The 26,817-nt window shown below is 38.2% G+C and overlaps 1 protein-coding gene across 3 annotated transcripts in view; it reads right to left on the reverse strand.

The window, feature by feature from the left end:
• ARAP2 (ArfGAP with RhoGAP domain, ankyrin repeat and PH domain 2) overlaps window positions 1-26,817 on the reverse strand; it is a 186,389-nt gene that overhangs the window by 130,907 nt on the left and 28,665 nt on the right. For all 3 annotated transcript variants that reach the window (XM_043871270.1, XM_043871268.1, XM_043871269.1), the window contains 3 exons: window positions 26,163-26,516; window positions 11,633-11,702; window positions 4,657-4,777 (listed from right to left, as the gene is read on the reverse strand). In XM_043871270.1, coding sequence (XP_043727205.1) covers window positions 4,657-4,777; window positions 11,633-11,702; window positions 26,163-26,516 — 545 coding nt within the window. The remainder of the gene's footprint in view (window positions 1-4,656; window positions 4,778-11,632; window positions 11,703-26,162; window positions 26,517-26,817) is intronic.

Genomic DNA, 26,817 nt, shown 5'->3' on the forward strand with positions numbered 1-26,817 from the left:
GACAGTGACCCCAAAGTTTGAGGTCTGTTATATTATGACAGGCAATCAAAGGACACCAAAGAGAACTTTCACTCCTCTAGTTATTCCTCCAGATGACAAATGCTCCATGCCTTGCTTCTGAGAACAAGGAAGATTTCCAAACAGGTAAGTCTGTTTGCCCAAAACAGGTAAGGAAAATTTATATGCTTCTCATCCCGAACTCCCCAGTGTTCTTTAAAAAAAAAAAAAAGTTTAGTTTTGCAGTTTCACAGCTGCCACTAGAGGGCTGTACGATGCTTTACAGAAACAGAATTAAGAGACTGACTCACTTGCCTCCCAGGAGTCTAAAGCCGCTAAGGGGGACACCTACCATGGAATCTGCAAGTAAGGGGCGGTACTGAAAATGGTCCTTGAAAGGGAATGACTGCTCAGAATTTTTTTTTTTTTTTATTGAAGTATAGTTGATTTACAATGCTGTGCTGATTTCTGCTGTGTAACAAAATGATTCGGTTATACATATATACACATTCATTTTTAAAAATATCCTCTTCCATTGTGGTCTATCCCAGGAGACCAGATATAGTTCCCTGTGCTATATAGGATTTTATTATTTATCCATTCTAAATGTAATAGTTTGCATCTGCCAACCCCAAACTCCCAGTTTATTCCTCACCCTCTCTACCCCTTGGCAAACACAAGTCTGATCTCTACATCTGAGTCTACTGATGTTTTGTAGACAAGTTCATCTGCACCGTATTTTAGATTCCACATATAAGTGACATATTGTATTTGTCTTTCTCTTTCTGACTTTTGTCACTTAGCATGATAGTCTCAAGTTGCATCCATGTTGCTGCAAATAGCATTATTTCAATTTTTTTTACGGCTGAGTTCCACTGTATATATTCCACTGTATATATGCACCACATCTTCTTCACCCATTCATCTGTTGATAGCCATTTAGATTGTTTCCATGCTTCAACTATTGTGACTAGCGCTGCTATGAACACTGGGATGCATGTATCTGTTTGAATCATAGATTTGTCCAGGTATATTCCCAGAAGTGGGACTGCTGGGTCATATGGTAGTTCTAGTTTTCGGAGAAACTTCCATACTGCTTTCCACAGTGGCTGCACCAATGTCCATTCCCACCAACAGTGTAGAAGGGTTCCCTTTTCTCCACATCCTCTCCAGCATTTGTTATTTGTAGAGTTTTTAATGGTGGCTCTCCTGATGGGTGTGAGGTGGTGTCTCATTGTAGTTTTGATTTGCATTTCTCTAATAAGTAGTGATGTTGAACATCTTTTCATGTGCCTCCTGGCCACCTGTATGTCTTCTCTGGAGAAATGTCTATTAAGCTCTTCTGCTCATTTTTCGAGTGGGTTTTTTGTTGTTAAAGTTGTATGAGCTGTTTGTGTATTTTGGAGATTGAGCCTTTGTCAGTCAGATCATTTGCAAATACTTCCTCCCATTCATAGGTCTTTTTTTCTTTTTTTAATGGTTTCCTATACTATGCAAAAGCCCGTAAATTGGATTAGGTTCCATTTGTTTATTTTTGCTTTTATCTCTATTTCCTTGAGAAACTAACCTAAGAAAACACTGGTATGATTTATTTCTGAGAAAATTTTGCTGATGTTCTCCTCTAGGAGTTTTATGGTGTCATGTCTTATGTTTAAGTCTTTAAGCCATTTTGAGTTTATTTTTGGACCACTCAGAATTCTTAAGCTTTCTTCTAATTATGAGAACTACCCACTGAAAACATCCCCTGTTTCTTAAAGAACACAACACCTGTGTTACCACAGGTGTCAAGGGAATACGTGTTAACTGAAGGATCATTAGCTGTTAGAATCCTCTGAGCAATTCCAGTAATTCTGCTTGAGGAGGAAAGGAATCAGACTAAATTTTCTAGGTTGAGGAAGAGAATTCAAGACGTTATAATTTCAATAAAATTAACTTGCAGCTAAGAAAATAACATTCCACTAGGAAACCCAGGGGAATTGAAACCTTAGAAAATCTGTGGGGAAAAGCTGCCAAATTGTAATCTTCTCTTAGCAATGCCAGTGGGTGATGGGGGAGTCTAGAAATTCTGACACTGGTTTCCGGGCAGACGAAGGGAGCTGTGTATACAGGTCACTCGGAATCTTTCCACCAACAACAAGGAGTTCATCTCTGTTGGATGTGAAACTACTGCCCCTTTCTGTCCTAAACTTTGATTTTGCTTCTTAATAAGACTGAAGCAAAGTTTTCCATGAGCAACTATGATTGATTTCTCAGTTTCCACCAAATAAAAACTAATCAAGCATTTCTATACATGGAAGGAGGACAACAAGACAAACACTTAATAAAAACACATGCAGCATCTTGCTGAAGGTTCCCTAATAAATATATAGACACATGTGCCATTGACATATATATACATATATATATCTACACTTATCTTTAAAAAATGTGAGATGTTACTATGTAAAAACAACTTTCAATGAAAATAACATAGTAATTCTATGTGGACAGTCTGTTTTCAATGAAGCAGTATTTTCATGGTTTTAAAAATTAAAGACGTAAGCCTTATTCAACACACAAAAATTCATACTAAAGTTCATGAAATTTTTATACTAAGCTTACATCATAAAGATGAACTCCATACCACAGAGGGATTTATTGGTCCATTGTAAACATGTAACTTTTAAACATGTGTGGGTTGATACATTTTATTTCAATAAAATGTGTCTGTTTAATTTTTAACTGCCACAAGTAAATATGGCTAAACAGATTTTCACACAAGTTGCAGCTTTATTTAGTACATCTATCTTAAAATGCAGACTCTGTGGCATGTGTGAATTTTACTATGAGAAGCCAAGGGGAAGAGGATAAGCACCTCAAAGAAAGAAGCATTTAGCTCGGCCAGTGGAGGCCAGAACATAAGGACAGACCATTCTGATAGCCAGTTGACAGGAGCAATGGTGTGTGTTTTAAGAAAATACAGAAACAGAGAAACTGTGATATCAAATATATTTCTCATATTGAGTATCACAACAATGGAAGACTTTCTGAATTTCAAGCAATGAGTCACAATACATACGTCTGTATCAAATACTCTAGGACAGGGGTTGGCAAACTTTCAGTAAAGGGTCAGAGAGTAAATTTCCTAGGCTTTCCTGGCCAGACCGTCTACAGCAATCACTCAACATGACACCGCAGCACAGAAGGAGCCACAGGCAACATGTAAATGAGCGCACGTGTCCGGGGACTGGGAAGGTAGTGTTTACAAAAACAAGCGGTGGGCCAGATTTAGGTTACAGGCCAATTTGCCAACCTCGGCTCTAGGCGATGGTTCGTGACACTTTTTAAAGAGCAAGTCAAGTGAGAAACACTTTTTACACTACACCTGGGCAGCATATACAATCTACAGTATGATGCGTGCATTCACGTGTGTTTCACAGGATGATGCGCTTGCGGTAGGCACCGCACTTTGATACTCCTTATTCTATTTTATGTTTGTTTGGTTTTTGTTTTGGGGGCTTTGGGGGACACCATCTGAAACCACTAAGTTGATCTCATACATGGATAGTCAGTGACTCACAGTCTGAAAAAATGTGGCTCCAAGGTGAAACAGCATTGGGACTTATCCATTTACTGACTATCTCAGGTAATAATGGAAGCTTTCCAGTGACATATAATATTTACTGAATGTGTTCTACATGCCATGCATTGACATATATTCAAGGAATTTATAAAAGAGAAATATTGCCCCATAATAGCTAATATTGTTATGTATAAAATGTATAAAATAGGATACTAACTGTAATACCTATGAACCTCGTAAGACTATTTTGAAAATGAAGCTTTTAGCAAATACCAGATATTCAGTCATTTTTCCAGGTCACCAATATTCAAATAGTTAAGTACCAAGAAGTACTTTTAAAAATCAAGTTATTATCTATATTAAAATGAAAAAAGCCTTTAAAATCTAATGCTTTAGGTAATGAAGATGGCCTTATCTATATTATTTAAGAGCAGTGAGGTTTATAGGACTGATATATTGACAAAGTTACAACAGAGAACTTTTAACTCCCCTATCTCTGCCTCTCCTGCACGCTTCCAAAAAAGATAAGATACAAAGGTTTAGAATCCATCCACAAACCACATGTCATTTTGAGATCAATTTTAGCCATCAACTGACCCACAGGATGATATAAGGTGGAAAAAAAAAAACAAAAACAAAACTCAAGGAATAGAAAAGACGCTCCAAAATCTGTATTAGAATGATTACTATGCCTGCATGTTCAGTTAAAACCAGCCACAGATAAACTTTGTAAAACCAATCTTTCAATTGTTATTTTCCACAATAAATAACTACTCTGCATTATCAACAGCTAAAAGTGAGCTCCACAAGAGCAGAGATTTTTGTCTACTTTTTTTCATTGCTATATACCCCAAATTTAGAAGAGTCCTTGGCACTTAGTAGATTTGCCCTAAATATTTGTTGCATGAAAGAACAGTGAACAAACAATACTGACTTGTCATCTTGTTTATGTTTTGACATTATGGCATTCAAAAACTAGTAGACAAGGCAAATTATTTAAAAGCAACATATTTAAAGATTACCTGCCACTTCTAGCATGTTTATTAAATTTCTAACCGGGAAGAAATTCATGTGAACATGAAGAGAAAGACTCTTACCTTCTTTTTCTACTCTAAAAACAAAAGTTCTTTGTGTTGTAACAACTTCAAATTTGTTGTCTCCTTGAACTCGAACCGTAGATATAGCAGAAAGGGGGATTATTCCTTTTGAATACTTCTCCTGTATTGGTTAGAGGAAAAGATACACAGAGAAGATACATTAAAATTCCCTTGATCAAAAATAGAATGGCATGGTATTTATAAGTGCTCCTTTCATAATCTCAATCTAAATTTTTAAAACTCACATACAAACAGCATATATCCTCATATACACTTAATATCCCAGAAAGGAAAATATTAAGTATCTCTTCCAAGTGAGATGTCTTTTCAATTTTCTCTTCATCTGCAATTAGGCAATGAATCACATTACAAACAATCGTACTAGAATAGCAATACATCGTTCTGAAAAACAGCAGTATGTTCTTTGAAAACAGTCTGGTCAAAATGATTTTATGGTGTTTGCAGGCATCTGCTGGCCATTACAGGTACTGTAGCTGAACCATTTCAAAACCACTTGATACACACTGCGAGCAAAAATATTATCTAAGAAACCAGACTATTGGATTCTATCAATTAACCCTATTATCCAATGCTCTGATGACAAAGATGTTAATCTCACACTGCATCACTTTTTAGTCTCCAGGGGCTAAAGAATAAAAAGATATGGATTCGGCTGTTTGCAATAGGTATATACACATTACAGTTTTGAAGGTCATGCCTCAGACTCTCAATGACTTTCTTAGTCTGTGCTTTCCTGGACCGTCCTAAACCATTTGGCATAATAATCACCCCACAATTTCAACTACTTCCCCACAATGTAATATTGACTGGGCCCTGTGCTGGAAAGAAAAATTCAGAGTGCTTGTACATTCACATTCATATAGCCGCAAAATGAAAAACAAAGATGAGAATTCTCAGTTCTACTTACAAGAAATCAGACATATTTTCACAGAAGTAGTGACATTTGAATCTGACATTAAGAAACCTTAAGTTAACCAAACAGATAAGTGAGGAGGTGGGGTGGGGGTTGGGGGGATCCTGGCTGGAAAGACTGAGTCATAGAGATGTCAAGTAAAGAAGGGCTGCAGTGTGGAGTCAAAGAGATGAAGCTGAAAACATCCATCAAGGCCATATTATGAAAGGTTTTGAGCATCTAAAGAATCTGGACAAAGATGAGGCTGAAAATATAAATCAAGGTCACATTACAAAATGTCTTGGATGTCAAGAGAGTTTGGACACAGCTTAATAAGGTTTCTTCTACAATTCTCTTCCAGCATCCATAGAACCATTACTTTTGAGTCAAGTCCCAAGGATCTGAAACAACTGGTTAGGAAAAGAATGTACTAAGTCATTCCATGCAGAGCACAAGTGTATGTTCATATTCCTCCCAGCAGCAAACTCCAGCCATACATAGCAGATGGGTAAAAGACAGCTGCTGTGAGCAGTAAGGCGTGTCTACTGGGAGGTTTCTCCTCTGCCAGTTAAGGACATACACTATATTCTCATGGTATTCCCTCTGACTTATTTGACAGTTTCGTCTTCTCTGCTGTCTTCCTCTATCCCCAATCCCTGACTTCATGTATCCATCAAAACCCTATGCATCTTTAATGCCATCTTCAATAACAATGCCTTGAAAATGTCCCTTTGTCCTCTCAAGCAGCCAAAATCAAGTAAGATATTTGAACTGTGATTTAGGAATATGAGGAGATAACTTCCTAGAAAAAGGAGAGGGATGTCAAGGAATAAGTACTTACAGAATAACTTTTTCTTCTCCTTATTTTCCATTTTGGGGGTTTTAGCTTCTCTTCCTAAGGGAAAAAAATCCCTTCTTACTATTTCAACTACCAATTTTATGGGGAGAATTCTAAAATCTGTCTTCCTCTATCCCTTGTCTATTTCTATCCATTCCACTCCCATATTTTTGCATCATCCATGGTACATCTAACTGTCCCATAAGCACCTCAAACTCTAAAACTGAATTATCTCCATCTGTAATGGTCTATTATGATATCACTTCTTGGTCAATCAGTCTTCACCAGAAGAGCCTTTGACCTGGGCTGCTCTTCTGCACCCACATGACTTGGGACTCCCCTGCAGCTACAATTTCAACTTGCTCCCCGCCACTTCCGGATTCTTTCCAGTCACATGAGCCTTCTTGAAGCTCCCTGACACATCATGGTTCTGCTCAATCCAGTGACCCTGCAAGGCACCATTTTACATATCCATCTTCACATACTTACTGCTTCCATTTCTTGTCCTGTTTCAGCATATATATTCCTAAAAAAATGTCCTCCAACTCAGCTTTTCTCTCAGGCCCCTCATCCTGACCCAGGAAGAAAACCTTAATTTAATAGGAACCTGTGCTCCTCTATAACAATTACTAACTCTAACTTAAATGATGATCTTTATATTTACTTGTGACCATCTGATCAATACAATCTTTCTAAACTGACTGTGCATCATAGTTCTATTTCCTTCATCACCTTTCACATAATCAATTCAGTTCAGTCGCTCAGTCGTGTCCGACTCTTTGCGACCCCATGAAGTGCAGCACGCCAGGCCTCCCTGCCCGTCACCAACTCCCAGAGTTTACCCAAACCCATGTCCATTGAGTCGGTGATGCCATCAAACCATCTCATCCTCTGTCGTCCCCTTCTCCTCCTGCCCTCAATCCTTCCCAGCATCAGGGTCTTTTCCAATGAGTCTGCTCTTCACATCAGGTGGTCAAAGTATTGGAGTTTCAGCTTCAACATCAGTTCTTCCAATGAACACTTAGGACTGATCTCCTTTAGGATAGGATCAGTACTGTATATTTTCTGAATGAATGAATCTCCTGCCCAATCAATCATAATTATACAAACTCTGACAGTCATTTTTAGTATTTTTCTAAATTTATTTTTTAACATTTCCACTGGCCTATACAGCCTACATCCTGATAAATTAACGCCTGACTTACTTCACACTCTCCTGATTAGCTTCCCTACTTTCAGCTAGAGTTCCTCCTCACTTTTCCTGCATATGATTGTTCAAATGCCATCGTTGGAGAGAATAAAGGAAAGATTCATGAAGAAGACCAAGATGGGCCTTGAAGTTTGCACAGGATTTTCATGGACTGTAATGTCTAATGGATTCAGAGGGAAGAGCAAAATCACAGAGGTGAGACTACAGGAAAAGATATGCCCAAGTTTTTCGCAGTTGTACCCTGATACTATTGAAAAAAGTCCCTGCAAAGACAGACACGACATGACTGGTTTAGCAAAGAAAAATCCAATAAATACAGGCAGGTACCAATCAGTATTAGACTACTAAGGGCTCTGGGAATTGATAGGAGGGAGAGGCTGTCTCTCCATTGTCAGGCAGCCTGAGAGATGTGAAGGGGCCCGGCACCCTTGGAACAGCGGAAGGGTCTATCTGACTGTAAGTCTGTACTTGCTGAGACCAGATAATGAAAAATTCAGAGTATGCAAAAGCATTTATCACTTCTAGGTGGTCTATTCTAAAGTGGCAGTTTGCCTAAGAATTAGAGGAGTTTATAAAAATATATCTCTAATGGGATAATTAACTATTTGTCAAATAAAATTTTACCATTAACCCATTTTCAGTAGAGAAAAGTCAAGCAGCATTGTGGGGAAAGACACAGGAATTTTAAAAAGGAGATTTTCCTTCCGCTAAATCTCTTTAGAGAAATTTTTTTTTAATTCCTTAAAAACATAATAACTCACCCACATATCTACAATAATGTTGTTTAACAGGTCAGTACTTATGGAAGAGTAATAGAAAAACGAATCCCCCAGAAGTGATCAAAATGTACTTAAGAAGCAAAGTACTATGTCACTTGAACTTTAGGAAGTTGCAGTTTCTCTAAAAGCTCATTTATAATCTATTATGAATTATCAAGGTCAATTTCAAAATTTTTTTTAACACTGTAGAGGTGACTTTACATTTCTCTTCCAACACAAGATAAAGACAATACAGAGGGGGAAAAAAAAGGAAACTCAATGACACCAGGCTCAAAATGACTGCATTTTTCAGAGTGGAAAATTTTCCTGAAGCAAAGAAATTCTAAAGCATCCCCGGAGCCTCTAACACACAGATATTTAGGTCAAGTTTGTCATTTATCTACCACTTGCAGACAATGAAAGGACCACGGGGCAATGCTGCCCACAGCTGAGTGAGAGGGGGGTGAGTCAGATCTCTTGGCAGGTGACAAGATATCAAACCTGCTGGGATGATGCCATTTTCAGCAATACAACTGAAAAGGCCTTGCTGAGACATGATTGAGTGGCACAGAGAAAAGCAGAAGAAAACGAAGGGAATAGGCAACTCTGCAAACCTCCTCCGGAAAGCCCAGCCTCATGCCCTCAAGTGTATATTTAAGGCCTGGAAGGGGCTCCCCTGGTTGGCTCAGAGGTGAAGAATCTGCCTGCCAATGCAGGAGACACGGATTTGATTCCCAGGCCCAGGAAGATCTCACACGTCACAGAGCAACGAAGTTCGTGTGCCACAATTACTGACCCTGTGCCCAGGAGCCCAGAGGCTGCACCGAGTGAGCCGAGGGCCACAGCTCCCGACGCCCGCGTGCCCCAGAGCCCCTGCTCTACATGAGGAGCTACCACGGGGAGAAGCCCGCACACGGCAACGGACACCCACTACAGTGAAAAAACAGGTTCTTAAAAAACACTGAAAGACCCAACTCATAGGTGCTCGGGACCATGAAAACTCCACAGCCCGCTGAGATGCCAGCTGTGGCCCCAGCTGTGCCCTCTTTTCGCCGGCCTTACAATCCTCTCTTCCCAGTCCACCGATCCAGCCCTTCAGCCAGCAGCGTCACAACCAAAACCACATCTCCTTCTAGCAAACACCTAATCTAGTGGTCTTGGGGTTCTTTTGCCAACATGACACCAATCATCTGAATAGTAAAAGAACAAAATGCCATAGGAAACAATTTAACATTTTTAAAAATTCTAATGTAAAGCTAAAGAATTTATAATATATATATATATATATATTTTTTTTTTTTTGGCCATACCACACGGCTTAGGATCTTAGTTCCCCAACCATGGATCAAACCCAGGCCCTTGGCATTAGGAGCATGGAATCTGAAGCACTGGACCATCAAAGAAGTCCCTGTAATAATTCGTTTTATCATAAACTTTTTGTCTCGATTTCAAGCCAAGGCTGCATCATCTTTATTGCATCAAGGCAGGTAGGTGCTCGTCTCCTCAATGCAGTTGAGATGAGCTTTTAAAGGACAGAGTGAGTCTGGTTGGTCAGAGATACTAGACATTCTCTCCCCCAGGAGGGGATAATGAGCCTGATGACAGGGAAGCCTGCCTCACTTCTGAATAGTTTACTTCCTCATTTCAAGCAAATCAGAGAAGGGCACAAGTGACGAAGAGAACCAGGGGTCAGATTGCATCAGGTACAGAGAGCACATTATAGCCACCCTACGATACAGAAATTGCCTGGATATTCAAACCAACAAGCAAACTAAAAACAGCAGCTAAGGTAGAAAACCAGCATTTACAAATATCCATCTCATCATCCCGCAAACATTAAAGAGGTCTGCTTACCTACTTGATGGTTTATAGGGATCCCTGCAAAGTAAAACCAATGAACACTTCTCTCAACTTTCTACTATCCTTTGTGTTTTAGCAGGCAGTGTGTATTGCTTTCTTTCTAAAAGCTTATGCTCTTCGTCCTGCAGCACTGAAGAATGGATATATGAAAAGGAATCTACCTCAATGTTCAAGCCAGAAATAACACCAATATAAGGCAGTGAAACATCTCTAGTGAGAAGATGATGTTAGATTATAAACTTTAAATAAGAGAATGTCGTTAACTGTTGTTTGTATATTAAAAGAATGTACAGTTAACATTTTAAAATTGTATGATTCTGACTAACAAAAAATCAGGTAGATTTATTAGTACCAACTTTTTATTAAAGGAAATTTTCAAACACATAGAAGTTGAAAGATTAGTACAATGAACATTCATAACCTCTACCTCAATTTGACATCTGCTAACATTGCAACTTTTTTGTTTTACCTAACTATGCATGTGTGCATACACATATACATATATAACATATAAATATGAAGTGAAGTCGCTCAGTCGTGTCCAGCTCTTTGTGACCCCATGGGCTGTAGCCTACCAGTCTCCTCCATCTGTGGGATTCTCCAGGCAACAATGCTGGAGTGGGTTGCCATATACTTATATATAAAGTATATATAGGGAGGTAAATTTGAGACATTTGTAGGTTTCATGACACTTCACTCCAAAATATCTCAGTCTACAGCTCTTAAGAATAAAGACATTCTCATACCTAATGAAGAAGCACCTGATGAAAACAGTACATGTCATTAAGATTCAACTGCTTAAAGGATACACTTTAGGCCCTTGCACTTTAAGATTTTCAATGAGCTGGAACTCCAAACCCAACCTTCTTAGCTTCATCAGCCATTAGTCTCCCTCACATCCACTATTTTCCCATCAAAGAATCCGAGCATCTCATTCTATCAGCTATCAAGTCCTGTTCTTTCTGCTTACTCTGTGTACAAACTCCTCTTTCTTCAAAACTCAGGGCCACTAGAAATCCCGTGCAAGAAGCATCCCTTGGTTCTTTCACAGCCCTTCTAGAGAACAAAATAACTTCTCCTTTGTGCTATTGTTTTCTAAACATTCTTAGTGCTGCCTAGGGTAAAGGCAATTTCTTATATATCTGTATATCATCTATAGCAATTCCAGTAGTTTGCAGGAGATTCTCCACAAATAATTGTTAGATACATAAGTTTTTAAAAATCTCAATGTTATGCACCACAAAAAAGTTAACCTATGAAAAGAGTTAAGTGTTTTACCCTATGCAAATTCTTTTCATCTTTTCATCCAACACCTAAAGACCAAATCATGTGCTTAATTTATTGAAACAAATTCAGCACACACAGGACAATCTTTTAAAACTGTGAAACATACTTACCTTATCGTTATTGTAATAAGAAATGCTAAGGCCATCAAATTTCACCCATCTCTTCTGAAACATGCGTTTTCTGTAAAACATATGAAATTGTCATTTCACATTTTAAGAACCATGAATTTGGATTTTAAATGCATTTGTAACATAACTGTTCAGTACATTCCCATTTGCTGTTAAAACAGTCAGGAAAACAATAGGCTGTGATGATGCAGTTTAGGCAATGGTACAAAGCAAAGAAAATACATAAAATGATACTTTCTAATCAGCTGACCTAGGTGTTTTTAAAAAAGATAACTTCTAACAGTGTCATCATTTTTTAAACTGTAACTTACAGTGGCATCTCCACACCTGTAAGGTTGAGTGGAAAACAAAGTGTGGACAAAAACACTATCATCATATACCCATCAACACCCATATCCTTTAAAGCGATAATCCCTTCATGAAAGTATTAATAATAAAAATTTGTATCTTTAAGATTATAACATTTCATCTTAGTTTTTTAAATCTCTGCTTTGGAGCATTAATAATGTTTTGCTAAAATAACAAAGCTTTGTCAATTGGATTTACATAGATATATTTAATTCTGATCAAATAAGCTGAAAAGGCCCTGTCTAAATATAGAGAATCATTTGCAATCATCCAAAATTCGCTGAAACATTAACATTTTGAGAAAAAGAATCATATGAAAGGCAAATGCAGCTTAAAATGGTTGTTGACTCGAGAAGCAAAGCAAAATAATGTCATCATGTGTTCTCTATTTAGGCAGCAAGGAGAAAAAAAAATCATCCTGACTATATAAGGGAAAACTGAAGACCCACTTCTACTTGGGCTTGTTTTTGTTTTCCAGTCCCTTTCACCAGCCAGTCCTGAAGGTTCTGACTGTCTGTTCTCTACATGACTCAGCGTGAACTGACACAATCGAGATACCTTTGGCCTTTATCACAGATAATACACAAAAACGAACTTCCTATTTTAAAAGTCATCTCTCAACTAAGCGGATAACCAGGTCTACCTTTTCCTTTTGCAGTTTTCTAACACATTTCAAAGGAAATTGTATAACTTTCTGTGGTTTTCAGAAGACTTAAAGACAGAAAAAGCACTTCAGAAATGTGGAGAACTTGTCTTCCGGGCTACTTCCTGGGCCCACACACTTGTTACTCTAATGAAATACAGCAAGCCGCCCACGTTGATCACTAGCCAAATTATTCTCCTTAGACAAAATTAGAGCAAACTGATCTGAGAAAAGTTTCAAAATCCACTGGTGTGGACCACATGGTCACATATAAGCACTCAGTTAATCATGAAGTAGTAAGACTATGACAAGACCTTAAAATTATATAACCACAACCAACTACCTTGTTCTTTCCAGCTTATTCCCTCAAACTTCTGCTTCTTCTTAACTTCTCTTGGTCCATCACGTGTTCTCTGAACCTTACAACATCCAACAGTGTTGGTTTTTACTTTCTTCACAGACCCAAGGGTTCTTCAAATTGCCAGCATGAAGACTTACAAGGTAAAGAAATACTAAGCAAATACACAATAATTATACATTGAGTAAAATCACTTAGCTCATTTCATGTTGATCTGTGACACTTAAAGGCAGGTAACTAGACATCCTCCCTCCCACACAATCTCAACACTAATTCAAGAAATCAAGATTTTGTGCCAGGCGTCTGCCTACCTTACATGCTGAATAGTAGCAAACTAGAGCTCAGTAGTGCATATAATCTCCCATTTTAGAATAAAAATAATCAACACCTGTAGGAGATAAAGGCCGTAGGACCTTCCATTACCCCTCTAATTCCTTGGCTAACTATTCCTTATCTTTCAGAGTTCCACTTAACCACCTACACAGACATTCCTACCCTGACCAATCAATCCAAAGCAAATCACAAAGTTATTCTCTGAAAGCACCCTCTCCTCTTCCTCATACCACTTAACACAGTCTGTGGTTATGTTTGTTGAGTTGCTTAATGTCCTTATGCTTTACAAGGACAAAGTCCAATGATATTTCATTCTCTACTATACGATCAGCAACACACACAGAGACAAATATGGCACTAAAAAAGAACCTGTTGAATAAAAGAGCGACATAATTAAGCAAATGTCCCCTTAGCAAAACAGCAAGATGACAAGTAAAAACTTCAACTGACCAGCACTCAAATAATCCGTGTATTTTTAAAGAAAGGCTGGAAGAAGGCAGGAAAATGTCTGAAACCACAGAGTTAGATTCAGAGTTTCAAAACCTGCCAAAGCACAGAGTAAAAAGAAGTTTAGCTCAATTCCAGAAAAATAAATGACCCAATCCAAAAATGGGCCAAAGAACTAAACAGACATTTCTCCAAAGAAGACATACAGATGGCTAACAAACACACGAAAAGATGCTCAAGATCACTCATTATCAGGGAAATGCACATCAAAACCACAATGAGGTACTATTTCACGCCAGTCAGAATGGCTGCTATCCAAAAGTCTACAAGCAATAAATGCTGGAGAGGGTGTGGAGAAAAGGGAACCCTCTTACACTGTTGGTGGGAATGCAAACTAGTACAGCCGCTACGGAGAACAGTGTGGAGATTCCTTAAAAAACTGGAAATAGAACTGCCATATGACCCAGCAATCCCAGTCCTGGGCATACACAGCGAGGAAACCAGAGATGAAAGAGACACGTGTACCCCAATGTTCATCGCAGCACTGTTTATAATAGCCAGGACATGGAAGCAACCTAGATGCCTATCAGCAGATGAATGGATAAGAAAGCTATGATACATATACACCATGGAATATTACTCAGCCATTAAAAAGAATACATTTGAATCAGTTCTAATGAGGTGGATGAAACTGGAGCCCATTAGTAAGTAAGTAAGTCAGAAAGAAGAACACCAATACAATATACTAACACACCTATATGGAATTTAGAAAGATGGTAACGATAACCCTATACACAAGACAGAAAAAGAGACACAGATGTACAGAACAGACTTTTGGACTCCGTGGGAGAAGGCGAGGTGGGGATGATCTCAGAGAATAGCATTGAAACGTATATTATCAAGCGTGAAGTAGATCGCCAGTCCAGGTTGGATGCATGAGCCAAGTGCTCGGGCCTGGTGCACTGGGAAGACCCAGAGGGATCGGGATGGGGAGGGAGGTGGAAGGGGGGTTCAGGATGGGGAACACATAGTAAATCCATGGCTGATTCATGTCAGTGTATGGCAAAAACCACTACAGTATTGTAAAGTAATTAGCCTCCAACTAATATAAATAAATGAAAATAAATAAATAAATAAGAAGTTTAGAACCTACTTTAACCTGTCTTACTTATGATTGTTTAGCTGCAGTCACTTGGACTTTAAGTTTTCTTAGAATTCCATTCGCATCTGGACAGTTTGAGGTCTGAAGCATCATCCAGGAAAACGAGTGGGGGAAGAGGGAAGGCAGACAGCTCAGAGATCAGAGATGCTACCACCGGCCGAGCTACATTTCTCCTCTTAGGCACTGACTACAAAGAACGCACTTAATACTCGGCTTTCTGAGGAAAGTCTCTGAAGAAAGTCAACCGAAACCTCGGCCTTGGAGAGACTCAACTCCTAAGATGCTGCAACCATTTTGACTTTCTCAACTACCAGGTGACCACTGCTGTGTTCAGCCACCATAACCCAATATTTTTGTTTACCTTTTTATCTCGTATCGGGGTATAGCTGATTAACTATATATATATATATATACATACATATACCTGTAACCGTTCTCCCCCAAACTCCCCTCCCATCCAGGCCGCCACGTAACATTCAGCAGAGTCCCGTGTGCTGCACACACGGTCCTCGTTGGTTACCCCTTTCAAACACAGCAGTGCGTGCAAGTCCATTTCAAACTCCCTAACTACGCCTTCCTCCCACTAGCCGTAAGTTCACAAGACATGTATTTTTAATCTACATAAACGGCATGGTGCTATAGATCTCACTGTTTCTCACTTTTTTTTTCACTTAGCACTGTGTTTTTAAGATGCTGTGAGATGTGTATCTAAAGGATTAGATATGTCTCTAGTCCTTTGTTTCTAATTGCTGCGATACCACACAGTATAAATCTCTTGTACTTTAAAGGTTAAGTCTAATAATCTATGGGAGATAGGGAAATAAGACAAAATCCCAGCCCACAATGAAATGGAATGAGTGTGTGGCAGCTGAAAAGTCAACTGTTCCGTAGTTGAAGAGAGCCACTTTGCAATCCTACCATTAAAACATTACTTCTGCTATCATTCACTCATCCAGCCAGGCATCAAATCTGTGGGGACCTTTTCTGTGGACAATGCCCCCCAACCATGCTGCCTCCTCTCTCTAGATTCTTTTTTGCCTCGCGGCCTTCCCATATGCCAAGAAAATGCTGCCTGCTCCTCACATGGCTGACTTGTCCTTGAGATCTCAGCTCAAAAGTCATTCGCCTAAGTGGCCACTATTAAGTAACACAAATCCTTCAGGTTCCTTTGGTCTCTTGCTTCATTTCTTTACTTAATGACACTTAGCAGAATTTTCAATTATATATTTGCTTTGTGTCCTCCATCTCCCATACTGTTCAACAGATACTGAGATTCTTGAGCTCAGAAACCATGTCTTTTTAATCAATGTAAAACCAGCGACTACCACAGTTTCTAGCATATAAAATATGCTCAATATCTAGTGCATATAACAAATAAATGTATTTCTCATTGTAAGATGCTTCCTCAAATTCTCATTTTATGGATAGAGAAAATAAATTACTAACCACTTTACACTTAATTTCCTTTTTTGTTCTTTTCAAATATTAAAGATCAGATTCTTATGACAAAAACTTTGTAATTCATCAGTATTTCCATGTAATTTTAAAATACATTTCACAGTTACATCTTTTTAAAATATATTCTTTAAGATATGTGCATTTTGTATCTTCCTATTTAAAGATGCAAATTAATAAATGTTTCTAAAATTACACATATAATCTATTTTATTCATTAAATGTGTCAATATTAAATTAGCTATTTTCTGCATGTGAACTTCAATACTAAATTCTACCAATTGGTTAAAGATGAGAACTTGTACTTAGATACTGTCTCACAATATAAGTCCCCTTTCTGCCAAATGGACACTTGGATTTAAACAGGCAAACTCTAAAATTTAATCAAAATTTCAACTGCATAAAAAGGAGAGCTTAAGACGCACTATGTTTCTAAATGTCAATACAATTTTAAATTTTAAAAAAGTTATGAATAGTTGATTTTTAAGAATTATCTTTTCTGTGTAAGAATTAAGTATTTTTCTCATACATTTATAAAAGTCTACTCAATATCCAGCAACTAATTCCAGGGTAAGTATGTAAAATTAATCTATTACAGACAATTCGAGGTTGCTAAAGTACTTTAAAAGCTTTCTCTAACATAACTTATGCCTTCCCCTTAAATTTCAATTAACAATTTATTTAGTAAAAGTTGAAAAAAGACAAGATATAAAAACAATGTCACTCTAGTCTGTGTTCCTACCATCACATGACACAAATTAGATCTGAAATACTGATAAATTATTACACACAGATTTTAAAACCTCAGTCAAGAGAGAACTTATTTGGCACAATAATCTTCATAATAAAAATAGCAAACACTTATATAGTGCTTTGTTCTAGACACTGCAGCAAGCTATACATAAATATTGATTCATTTAATCCTCCAAACAACCATGGGAGGCAAAAATATTCCCATTTTACAGATGAAGGCGCTGAGGGACTGGCAGGTTGAATAATTTGCCCAAGTCACACAATTAATAAAGATCATTTCTATGGAGAAAATTCAGGCAGTCTGGTCCCTAAGTGTGTGCTCTTAACAACTACACAAAACAGATGCTGGTACAGTTTCACAGCAAAGCATCTTGCATACTCCTTCAAGTTGTGGTTAACATTTGACCTCCACCCATTTGAGATGTGAGTTCAATTCTGCCAAGTACTTCAGAATTCCTTCAGGAAAAAAGGTTAAAAGCAGACAAGAAAAATATTAGCCTAGGTTTTATACTATTTTGTAGTTAGGATCCTAAAGGGAAACATTGCTTTGAGAAGTTTTCTTACAATAATGTATGAGACAGGTGCAGTGTTATTGATTTCTACAAGCTCCTCCCTTGAGTGCTGGTCGGGCAGCTGGTGTATCTGAAATACGGTCTCGCCACCTGGTGTTGGCCTTTATTATCTCAAACAGTGTATTTTAAAAGTTCTTTTTAAACAACCATGTATATACAAACAATTAAATCTCTACAAAGTACTTACATGAAGGCACTCCTATTTAATTTCGATCAGAAGTGCCAGTAAGGTTTTTATTTTTTTAATATATCTTTTAACTTTAAAAACTGGATCAGTATGCTAACCAATGACATTAAAGTGGTTCAGTTCAGTTCAGTTCAGTCACTCAGTTGTGTCCGACTCTTTGCGACCCCATGAATCGCAGCACGCCAGGCCCCCCGTCCATCACCAACTCCCGGAGTTTACTCAAACTCATGTCCATCGAGTTGGTGATGCCATCCAGCCATCTCATCCTCTGCCGTCCCCTTCCCAGCCCCCAATCCCTCCCAGCATCAGGGTCTTGGTAGAGGATACCAAATTGTCATCTTTAAATACCACACAACTGAAAAGTAACCAAGTCAAAATTTATGACTTTTATTAATCATCACAAACATACTTCTCAATTATTTAAAAAATATCTAAGATATCATAAATATGCTGTTTCAGATTCACCTGCCTTATTTACATAATGCTGAAGAAGTCTATGCATATTTTATCTTATTTTCTGCTCTAACCCTAACTAGACTCAATATTTTTGGCACAATTTCCAAAAATCTGGATTTTTATTTAACTGATCTTTTTTAATTTAGCTAATCATTTAATCTCATAGCTCTTAGGTACAAAGGTTTTAAATCCTACAGTATTAGTATAAAGTATTTTATAGATACACATGCAAGGAATTATATTTCTATAAAATATCAGCACTTTTCTATTCTAGAGCGTATTGCTAGAGTGCATTTCTTCACTTTTAAGCAAACCAAAATGATTGTTTCCAAGCTAATATGAACCAAAATGAGTTGAGGCCAAAAACACAAAAACAAAACTTTTCTGAAATCCCAGCTTCTGTCTCTGCTTTAAATGAGGAAAAAACAAATTTTAACATAAAATCTCAAGTGCCAAAAGGAGTTTTAGAAGTCAACGATAAAGGACGAATTTCAACGTGTGACTCACAATTTTGATAATATTTACAAAGAGTTTTGTTCTTACATGACATGGTATATGTAAAACTATGCTAAAAGACTCAGACCTCTCTATTTAATGGAGTCATACTCTGTAAAAATGAATAAATAACACAACTCAACAGCTTCTAGTTAAGATGATCACTTAAAAGTTTGCATTTATCTCTACTTCTCCTAAAATCTCAAAGGATGAAAAAAGCAAATAAAAATAAATAAATACCTACAAACTAACATTGAACAGAGATGTAAAGAACAGTATCAGGCAATCAGGAAGCACAAGAAAGGATGGAACCAACTCAGGAGGTTTCAGAGAGCTGACTGCTAAGCCTGCAACAGATCAAATTGAAGGGAAAACGAGTTTACTCACAAAAGTTCAGAGTCTCAGGAGATACACAAGTGACTCTGGAGGTGACTATAAAGGAAGGGCAGGTGGTTGAGAATCAGAAGATGTGTGGAAATGCAATCGACCTTACATTTTTTTTTTTTTTTTTTTTTACCTTACATTTTTATGTGTGGGATATAGAGGTTCTGAAAAACTGAGTCACATAGGAAAGGAGCAATAGCTTGACAATTCTAATTTGTCTGATTCCAACATTCTCATTCACTTCGCTAGCTAGACTGACTGAAAGAAAATAGTTATGCCATTTTAATAAACACTAAAACTAAAAATTCTCTCCTCAAACTACAGATAGAATTGGGAAACTTTATTTGCTTGGCACATTCTTCACAAGTGATGTGTGGTTTGAGAAATGGCCAACTAGTTTCCAGTATAAAAAAATACTTTCTGTCAGAGATTTAAGATTCGACTTCAAGTTCAAAAGGTGTGGGTTTCCCTGATAACTCAGCTGGTAAAGAATCTGCCTGCAATGCAGGAGACCCCAGTTTGATTCAGGAAGATCCACTGGAGAAGGGATAGGCTACCCATGCCAGAATTCTTGGGCTTCCCTTGTGGCTCAGCTGGTACAGAATCTACCCGCAATGCGGGAGACCTGTGTTCGATCCCTGGGTTGGGAAGACCCCCCTGGAGAAGGGAAAGGCTACCCACTCCAGTATTCTGGCCTGGAGAATTCCATGGACTACATGTAGTCCATGGGGTCACAAAGAGTCGAACACGACTGAATGACTTTCACTTTCACTCTGGTCAGAGACTTGTCAATTTTCCATTACATCTGCTTTTCACTGAAAGGCTGACTCCAGGACAGCAGTCTGGGGAGGCTGGAGGTCCTCACCCAGTACAGGGCAGGTAGAGAGTCACTCCACAGAAGCGCCTTGGAGACTCTGGGCGCTGTCTGGGAGTCAGCACTGACAAAGGAAACTACAGTATTAGCTCCAATATCCTCCAAGTCCTGGGTTACTGGCTTCTAAGTGGTGCCTCAACCACTGCTTGGGATTTGCCCCTTTTTTGAAATCTGACCTCTGGCTTCTTCACTTTCCCTAGTTCTGTGTTCAACCTGGACATGTAATTCTCTGCCTGATTTTCCCTCCTGATCCTAGAGCCTAATTTGTTTCTTCCATAAAATAACTTCAACTAATCCCTCTATTTATCTCATAGACTTCAGGACATCCAGATATCACCTATATCCGTGCCTTGTCACTCCCTCTAGCCTGAAAAGTACTTCAGCTAAAAATGCCAGTTAAAATGGTATCCATTTTCCAAAGGTCATTGAGCTGGTATTCCTCCTCCCGAGATGATCTTTGAAGAAATGTTTTCTCAGCCCCTCTGTAACCTCATGATTCTGTACTCTGTGGACCTTTCTGTACCAACTGTTATACTTTGTCTTTTGAGTTTATCTTGCTTTGTATTTTTTCTGCCTTAAGAGGAAGACACAAAAAAGACAAGGAACACATTTTGCTCATTGTATTCTTCCATAATTTAAGTGTATTATATTCACACATTGCTGGATTAACCTTAAATTTTCAGCTCCTGCTGCCCCAGATTCATATTTCTACACAATGCTTCTCTATAGTTAAAAAATTAATAATTTTTTAAAGAAGAATTAAGCCTGGTGTGCTGCAGATCATGGGGCCACAAAGAGTCGGACACGACTTAGTGACTGAACACCCACAACAGGAAAACAAAATTCTTAAACATCTTGGCAAATAAAATGTAAATTCCTTGAGATATATTGCATTTTTTTATAAATATGCTTGGTGCATTATACCAAACACTGAACACACAAACATCTTTAGGAAACAGCAGGTTAAGAAGTCAAAAGGGTTTTCTAATTGCAGATATCTTAGATATTTCAATTGTGCTTGTCCCCAACGCACATTCAACCATGGTTCTCTTTTCTTTATAGCAATTCACAGGACTCTTTCTCTGAGTTCTATATTCAGGAAATTTTATAATAAATTCTATCCAGTCTTCCATATTTGCATCTACTCAGACTTACCGAAAAGCTTGAGCTTATGAGTTACAAATAGGAAAGAGGAAGGAAAGAGACTTGGTATTTTATCCTCAAAACCAGTAGTTTGTTTTTTTTTTTTTTTAAAACACGAGACTATTAAGTTTTTCATTTGCTTGACCTGTTTGAAACACTAATAACAGGCCCAAGTTCAACATTTTACTAAGTTATTTTTTTTCATTTATTTTTTAAAACCAATAATATAAATCTATATTATAATTAGTTCACTCAAAAACTTAAATAAATTTTCGTACTTTAAGCTCAGCTGGAAGCGTTTCCATATTTCTCTGGTTGCATGGTGTTACACAATTATTTTCTTACTAAATACTGGGCAGTTTTCACATACTGTGTATTGATTCAGAACTGGCATTTCCATTTCAAAGCAAACACTCGATCATGTGAAATAAATCCAGATTATGAATTTGACTACTTTGTTTAATGTCACTCATAACTGAGGACAGTTTCAAACATTACTTGGAGAAGGATAACTGAGTATGCCTATTATTTGCTTTAAACTGTGTTCTGACAACACTTGTACTTGTCTTAAGGGAGTAAACAGAATTTCAGTAAGCACGCTGAGAGTCCATAGAACAGGCAGATCTCCAATCATTACAGTGTTTGGAGTTTAGTTTTTATTACATTACTATAAATTTTAAAAAATGGATGTTTTAGGAAAACTGAAAAGAAATTATGTCTAACACTAGGTTTTTTACTAATTCATTCAACAACAAACACTGAGTTATCTACCACTGCCAGGCAACCCTCCAGCTGCTGAGGATACTGCAGTAAACAGAACCCAGTAGAGATGACCGTCCCCATGGAGCACCTATGCTTTAAATAAATCACCTAGTGTCTGAGCGATGAGAGAAACATAACAGTTAAGGGAGCGATGGGGTGGTGGGAGAGGGGGAAGTGAAAATATTAACTTTAGTGTCAGGGCCTCAATGCAAAGGAGACCTTAGAGCAAGGCCTTGAGGAAGGTAAGGTATAAGCCATGTTGCTCTCTGGCTATAAGCACACAGGGATGAAAGAAGAACAAGTGCAAAGGCCCTCAAAGAGGGATTCTGCTTCTGATTAGATCTAGACTTGATAGAATAATAAAGCAGCTTTTCCCTTCTATGATCTAGGTTATAATTTTCAACAGGGGGCCCAAGGGAGATGGAGGAAGCTGGTATGAGCTTTCAGCCACACCACTGAATCAGTTTTACGCTCTTACGTCCCAGAAGCCAAGCATGGCCCATTAGATGTGTTTATAAATAAAGTTTCATTGAAACACAGCCTCATTCATCAGTTTACACCTTTGCTCTGGCTGCTTCCATGCTCCAGTGGCTGAGTTACTGAGCTCCCAGACATCATACGGCTATAAAGATTAAAGTAGGTATTATCTGAGCTTTTACAGAAAAAGGCTGCTAATACTTTCTCTACAGAATTTAGAACACCATCAAAATCACTGCCACCTACACCAAAGAGATGCGTGGCCATGAGATAAAGCTCAGCAACCTCTGTGTAAGCAATGGATAGGCATCATTTTGTCTAAGTAATGAGCATCAAACGCTCTTTCCACAGCCTACAGAGTCTAATTAGAAAAAGGAAAAATGGACATTCTACTCATGGTCTAATAAACACAGGCTTCTTGGCCAATTACACATATTTCTCTTAAGTTTTCGTAATATAATCATAGAAAAGAGCTTTCAAATTTCTTGGTGAGAACAAGCTCCTTTGTTTACTTTCCTAGCTGCCTCCTGGTCTACTGGGAAAAGACTCTAAAGTCAGAAAACTCGATTATTTTTCCCTAAAATGGAAAAACAAAAATCTCAAAAAAATTACAGCCTCTAACCTTAGGCTGGTTCAGAATAGAAAGGATGAAAGTCAGAGTTCTGATAAAGAGAGACATAACGTTCTAACTGTCCCAGAGGTGACCAGTAATGGTGAAGCTTTCTCAGGTGCCTGGAGCGTAAACATACTAATCCTGTCAAGAGCAAGGTGCCATCAGAGATCACACAGGAAACCACAGCTGCTGGGGGCTCTGTAAGACTTTGCTAAATCTTCCAGTGATGCTTAGAGAGGGCTGGGATCTCCCTAATCATTTAAGTTCTACAGAAATGAGAGATCGGAGACTATTCCAGCTCACTGCTTCAATTCCACCAGGGCGTATATTTGAGTAATGACTCATACCTTTGCAATCTGACTATGCATTTACCAATAATATCGATGATTGATGAAAACGGACACATTTGACTATTTTGTCACCCTAGTGGAACCAGAAAGGAGACAAAAATACCTGATACTAAGAAGTACTCTGCTTCAGTTTGGTCTATATCTGGTTTTGTTGAAATATTAACTATATCACTGCTAACCACAAAAGACCTCACCATTTTTTTTTTTCTTTCTTTAGAAATATTCTTCCTTCTCCCATTAGTCAACTAATTCTGGTAAATTTTTTGCTAATATTTATTTTAGGTAAAAACAATGCTTTCTAGAAATGATGCATCTTTTCAAGGGAAGAGTAGAGAAAACCAGCACAACATAAGGACGCATACGACATCAACTTAAACAGGAGAGACTTCAGTTCAGTTCAGTCGCTCAGTCGTGTCCGACTCCTGGCGACCCCATGAACCGCAGCACAACAGGCCTCCCTGTCCATCACCAACTCCCAGAGTTTACTCAAACTCATGTCCATTGAGTCGGTGATGCCATCCAACCATCTCATCCTCTGTCGTCCCCTTCTCCTCCTGCCCTCAATCTTTCCCAGCATCAGGGTCTTTTCCAATGAGTCAACTCTTCACAATAGGTGGCCAAAGTATTGGAGTTTCAGCGTCAGCATCAGTCCTTTCAATGAACACCCAGGACTGATCTCCTTTAGGATGGACTGGTTGGATCTCCTTGCTGTCCAAGGGACTCTCAGGAGTCTTCTCCAACACCACAGTTCAAAAGTATCAATTCTTCAGTGCTCAGCTTTCTTCACAGTCCAACTCTCACATCCATACGTGACCACTGGAAAAACCATAGCCTTGAGTAGACGGACCTCTGTTGGCAAAGTCATGTCTCTGCTTTTTAATATGCTATCTAGGTTGGTCATAACTTTCCTTCCAAGGAGTAAGCGTCTTTTAATTTCATGGCTGCAATCACCATCTGCAGTGATTTTGGAGCCCAGAAAAATAAAGTCTGCCACTGTTTCCACTGTCTCCCCATCTACTTCCCATGAAGTGATGGGACCAGATGCCATGATCTTAGTTTTCTGAATGTTGAGCTTGAAGCCAACTTTTTCACTCTCCTCTTTCACTTTCATCAAGAGGCTCTTTAGTTCTTCTTCACTTTCTGCCATAAGGGTGGTGTCATCTGCATATCTGAGGTTATTGATATTTCTCCCGGCAATCCTGATTCAGCTTATGCTTCATCCAGCCCAGCGTTTCTCATGATGTACTCTGCATATAAGTTAAATAAGTAGGGTGATAATATACAGCCTTGACGTACTCCTTTTCGTATTTGGAACCAGTCTGTTGTTCCATGTCCAGTTCTAACTGTTGCTTCCTAACCTGCATACAGGTTTCTCAAGAGGCAGGTCAGGTGGTCTGGTATTCCCATCTCTTTCAGAATTTTCCACAGTTTAATGTGATCCACACAGTCAAAGGCTTTGGCATAGTCAATAAAGCAGAAACAGATGTTTTTCTGGAACTCTCTTGCTTTTTCAATGATCCAGCGGATGTTGGCAATGTGATCTCTGGTTCCCCTGCCTTTTCTAAAATCAGCTTGAATATCTGGAAGTTCACGGTTCACATATTACTGAAGCCTGGCTTGGAGAATTTTGAGCATTACTTTGCTAGCATGTGAGATGAGTGCAATTGTGTGGTAGTTTGAGCATTTTTTGGCATTGCCTTTCTTTGGGATAGGAATGAAAACTGACCTTTTCCAGTCCTGTGGTCACTGCTGAGTTTTCCAAATTTGCTGGCATATTGGGTGCAGCACTTTCACAGCATCATCTTTCAGGATTTGAAATAGCTCAACTGGAATTCCATCACCTCCTCTAGCTTTGTTCGTAGTGATGCTTTCTAAGGCCCACTTGACTTCAGATTCCAGGATGTCTCGCTCTAGGTGAGTGATCACACCATCGTGATTATCTGAGTTGTGAAGATCTTTTTTGTACAGTTCTTCTGTTTATTTTTGCCATCTCTTCTTAATCACAAAATAAGTTAATAATTCATGAGAAACATTTCCAGTAAATATTTAAAAAGGACACTCACAATTCAGAAAACAATTCTAATTAAACATAATCCCTCCCCAAAGATTTCTCAGTACTGTAAAATGCTTAAGGACAGAAGTTTCTTTGTCAATATCTGAAATGATAAATCTGTTTTAAAAGTATAATATTCAAGGGACTCTGACCTTTTGTGCAACATTCAAAACTCAAAACAATATATCTATAACAGTGAAGCCTAAAATCTAACAATGACCTACTTTTCCCTAACTACAATAAGCCTTGTATTCCCAAACAGAACACTGTTATAATATGAGCAAAAGCCAAACAGTGTGGGCCGAGTAATACTAACTCAATCTGTGTTGTTTTTCTTTGCTACAAATTGAGACACAGGATAGCGCATTTTGGTGCAAAGTTAGAAACTAACATTAAGGATCTAGATGTTTAATCATCTAGTTTTAATTTGCTTTCAGAACCTTTTAGCCCAGAATTCCATACAGTGCACATGCCCCTCATATATCTGAAAAAACAGCATTTGCAAAAATGCTATCAAGTCTCTCAAAACTCTGTATGCATACGGGTGGGGTGGGGAGGAGCTACAGCAACCTAGCAGCTTTAGAAATGGATACACTTGAATTTTTTCTTAAACAAGCCACTTAAGGAAAAAAAGAAAGAACACATACCCTTGGGGACAGAGTTTGTCAAGCCATCCGGATTTAACCTTCCTTGTAGATGATCCATAAAAACAGGCATAGGGAGATATTACATTTGAGGAAATAACTGGTGAGTCAGCATTTCCACTTGTTGAGCTTAGTGGATAACTGTGCCTATTAACAGGGTCCAAATTCACTGCCTTTTGGGTCCTTGATTTAGATGGCTTTGAATTTTTTCTTCTTAAACTCTGAAAGCATTCTTCTACTGTTGAATACTCTGATTCTGAAGCAGAGTCTATAGGAAGATTGCTTTTATCCTCTCGAGGTATCCAAATATCTTCTACTTTGTCTTCACTTATATTTTCTGTCCTGTTATCATATATGCTAAATGAAAAAAGAATGGTGTTAATACTTCCTAGTACTATATGTAACTTAAGCCATTGATGACTTTTTCTATTTATAAACAACCAACTACAGAAATTTAAGGCCAAGAAAATCTGAGTTCAATTAATGCATCTGGATAATTTTTAAAACTCTTTGAGAAGAATAGAACTCTCTCATTATCTTAAGACATATTTGAATATGTATTCATACACTACAAGTAGTGTCTTTTTTCTCTTATGTATCATTTAATCTGATCTGTTTATTTTGGGAGTTGAGAGTAAGTACTAAGGATGGAGACTGC

This window comes from Cervus elaphus, chromosome 17, assembly GCF_910594005.1.
Source record: "Cervus elaphus chromosome 17, mCerEla1.1, whole genome shotgun sequence".
Lineage (NCBI taxonomy): Eukaryota > Metazoa > Chordata > Mammalia > Artiodactyla > Cervidae > Cervus > Cervus elaphus.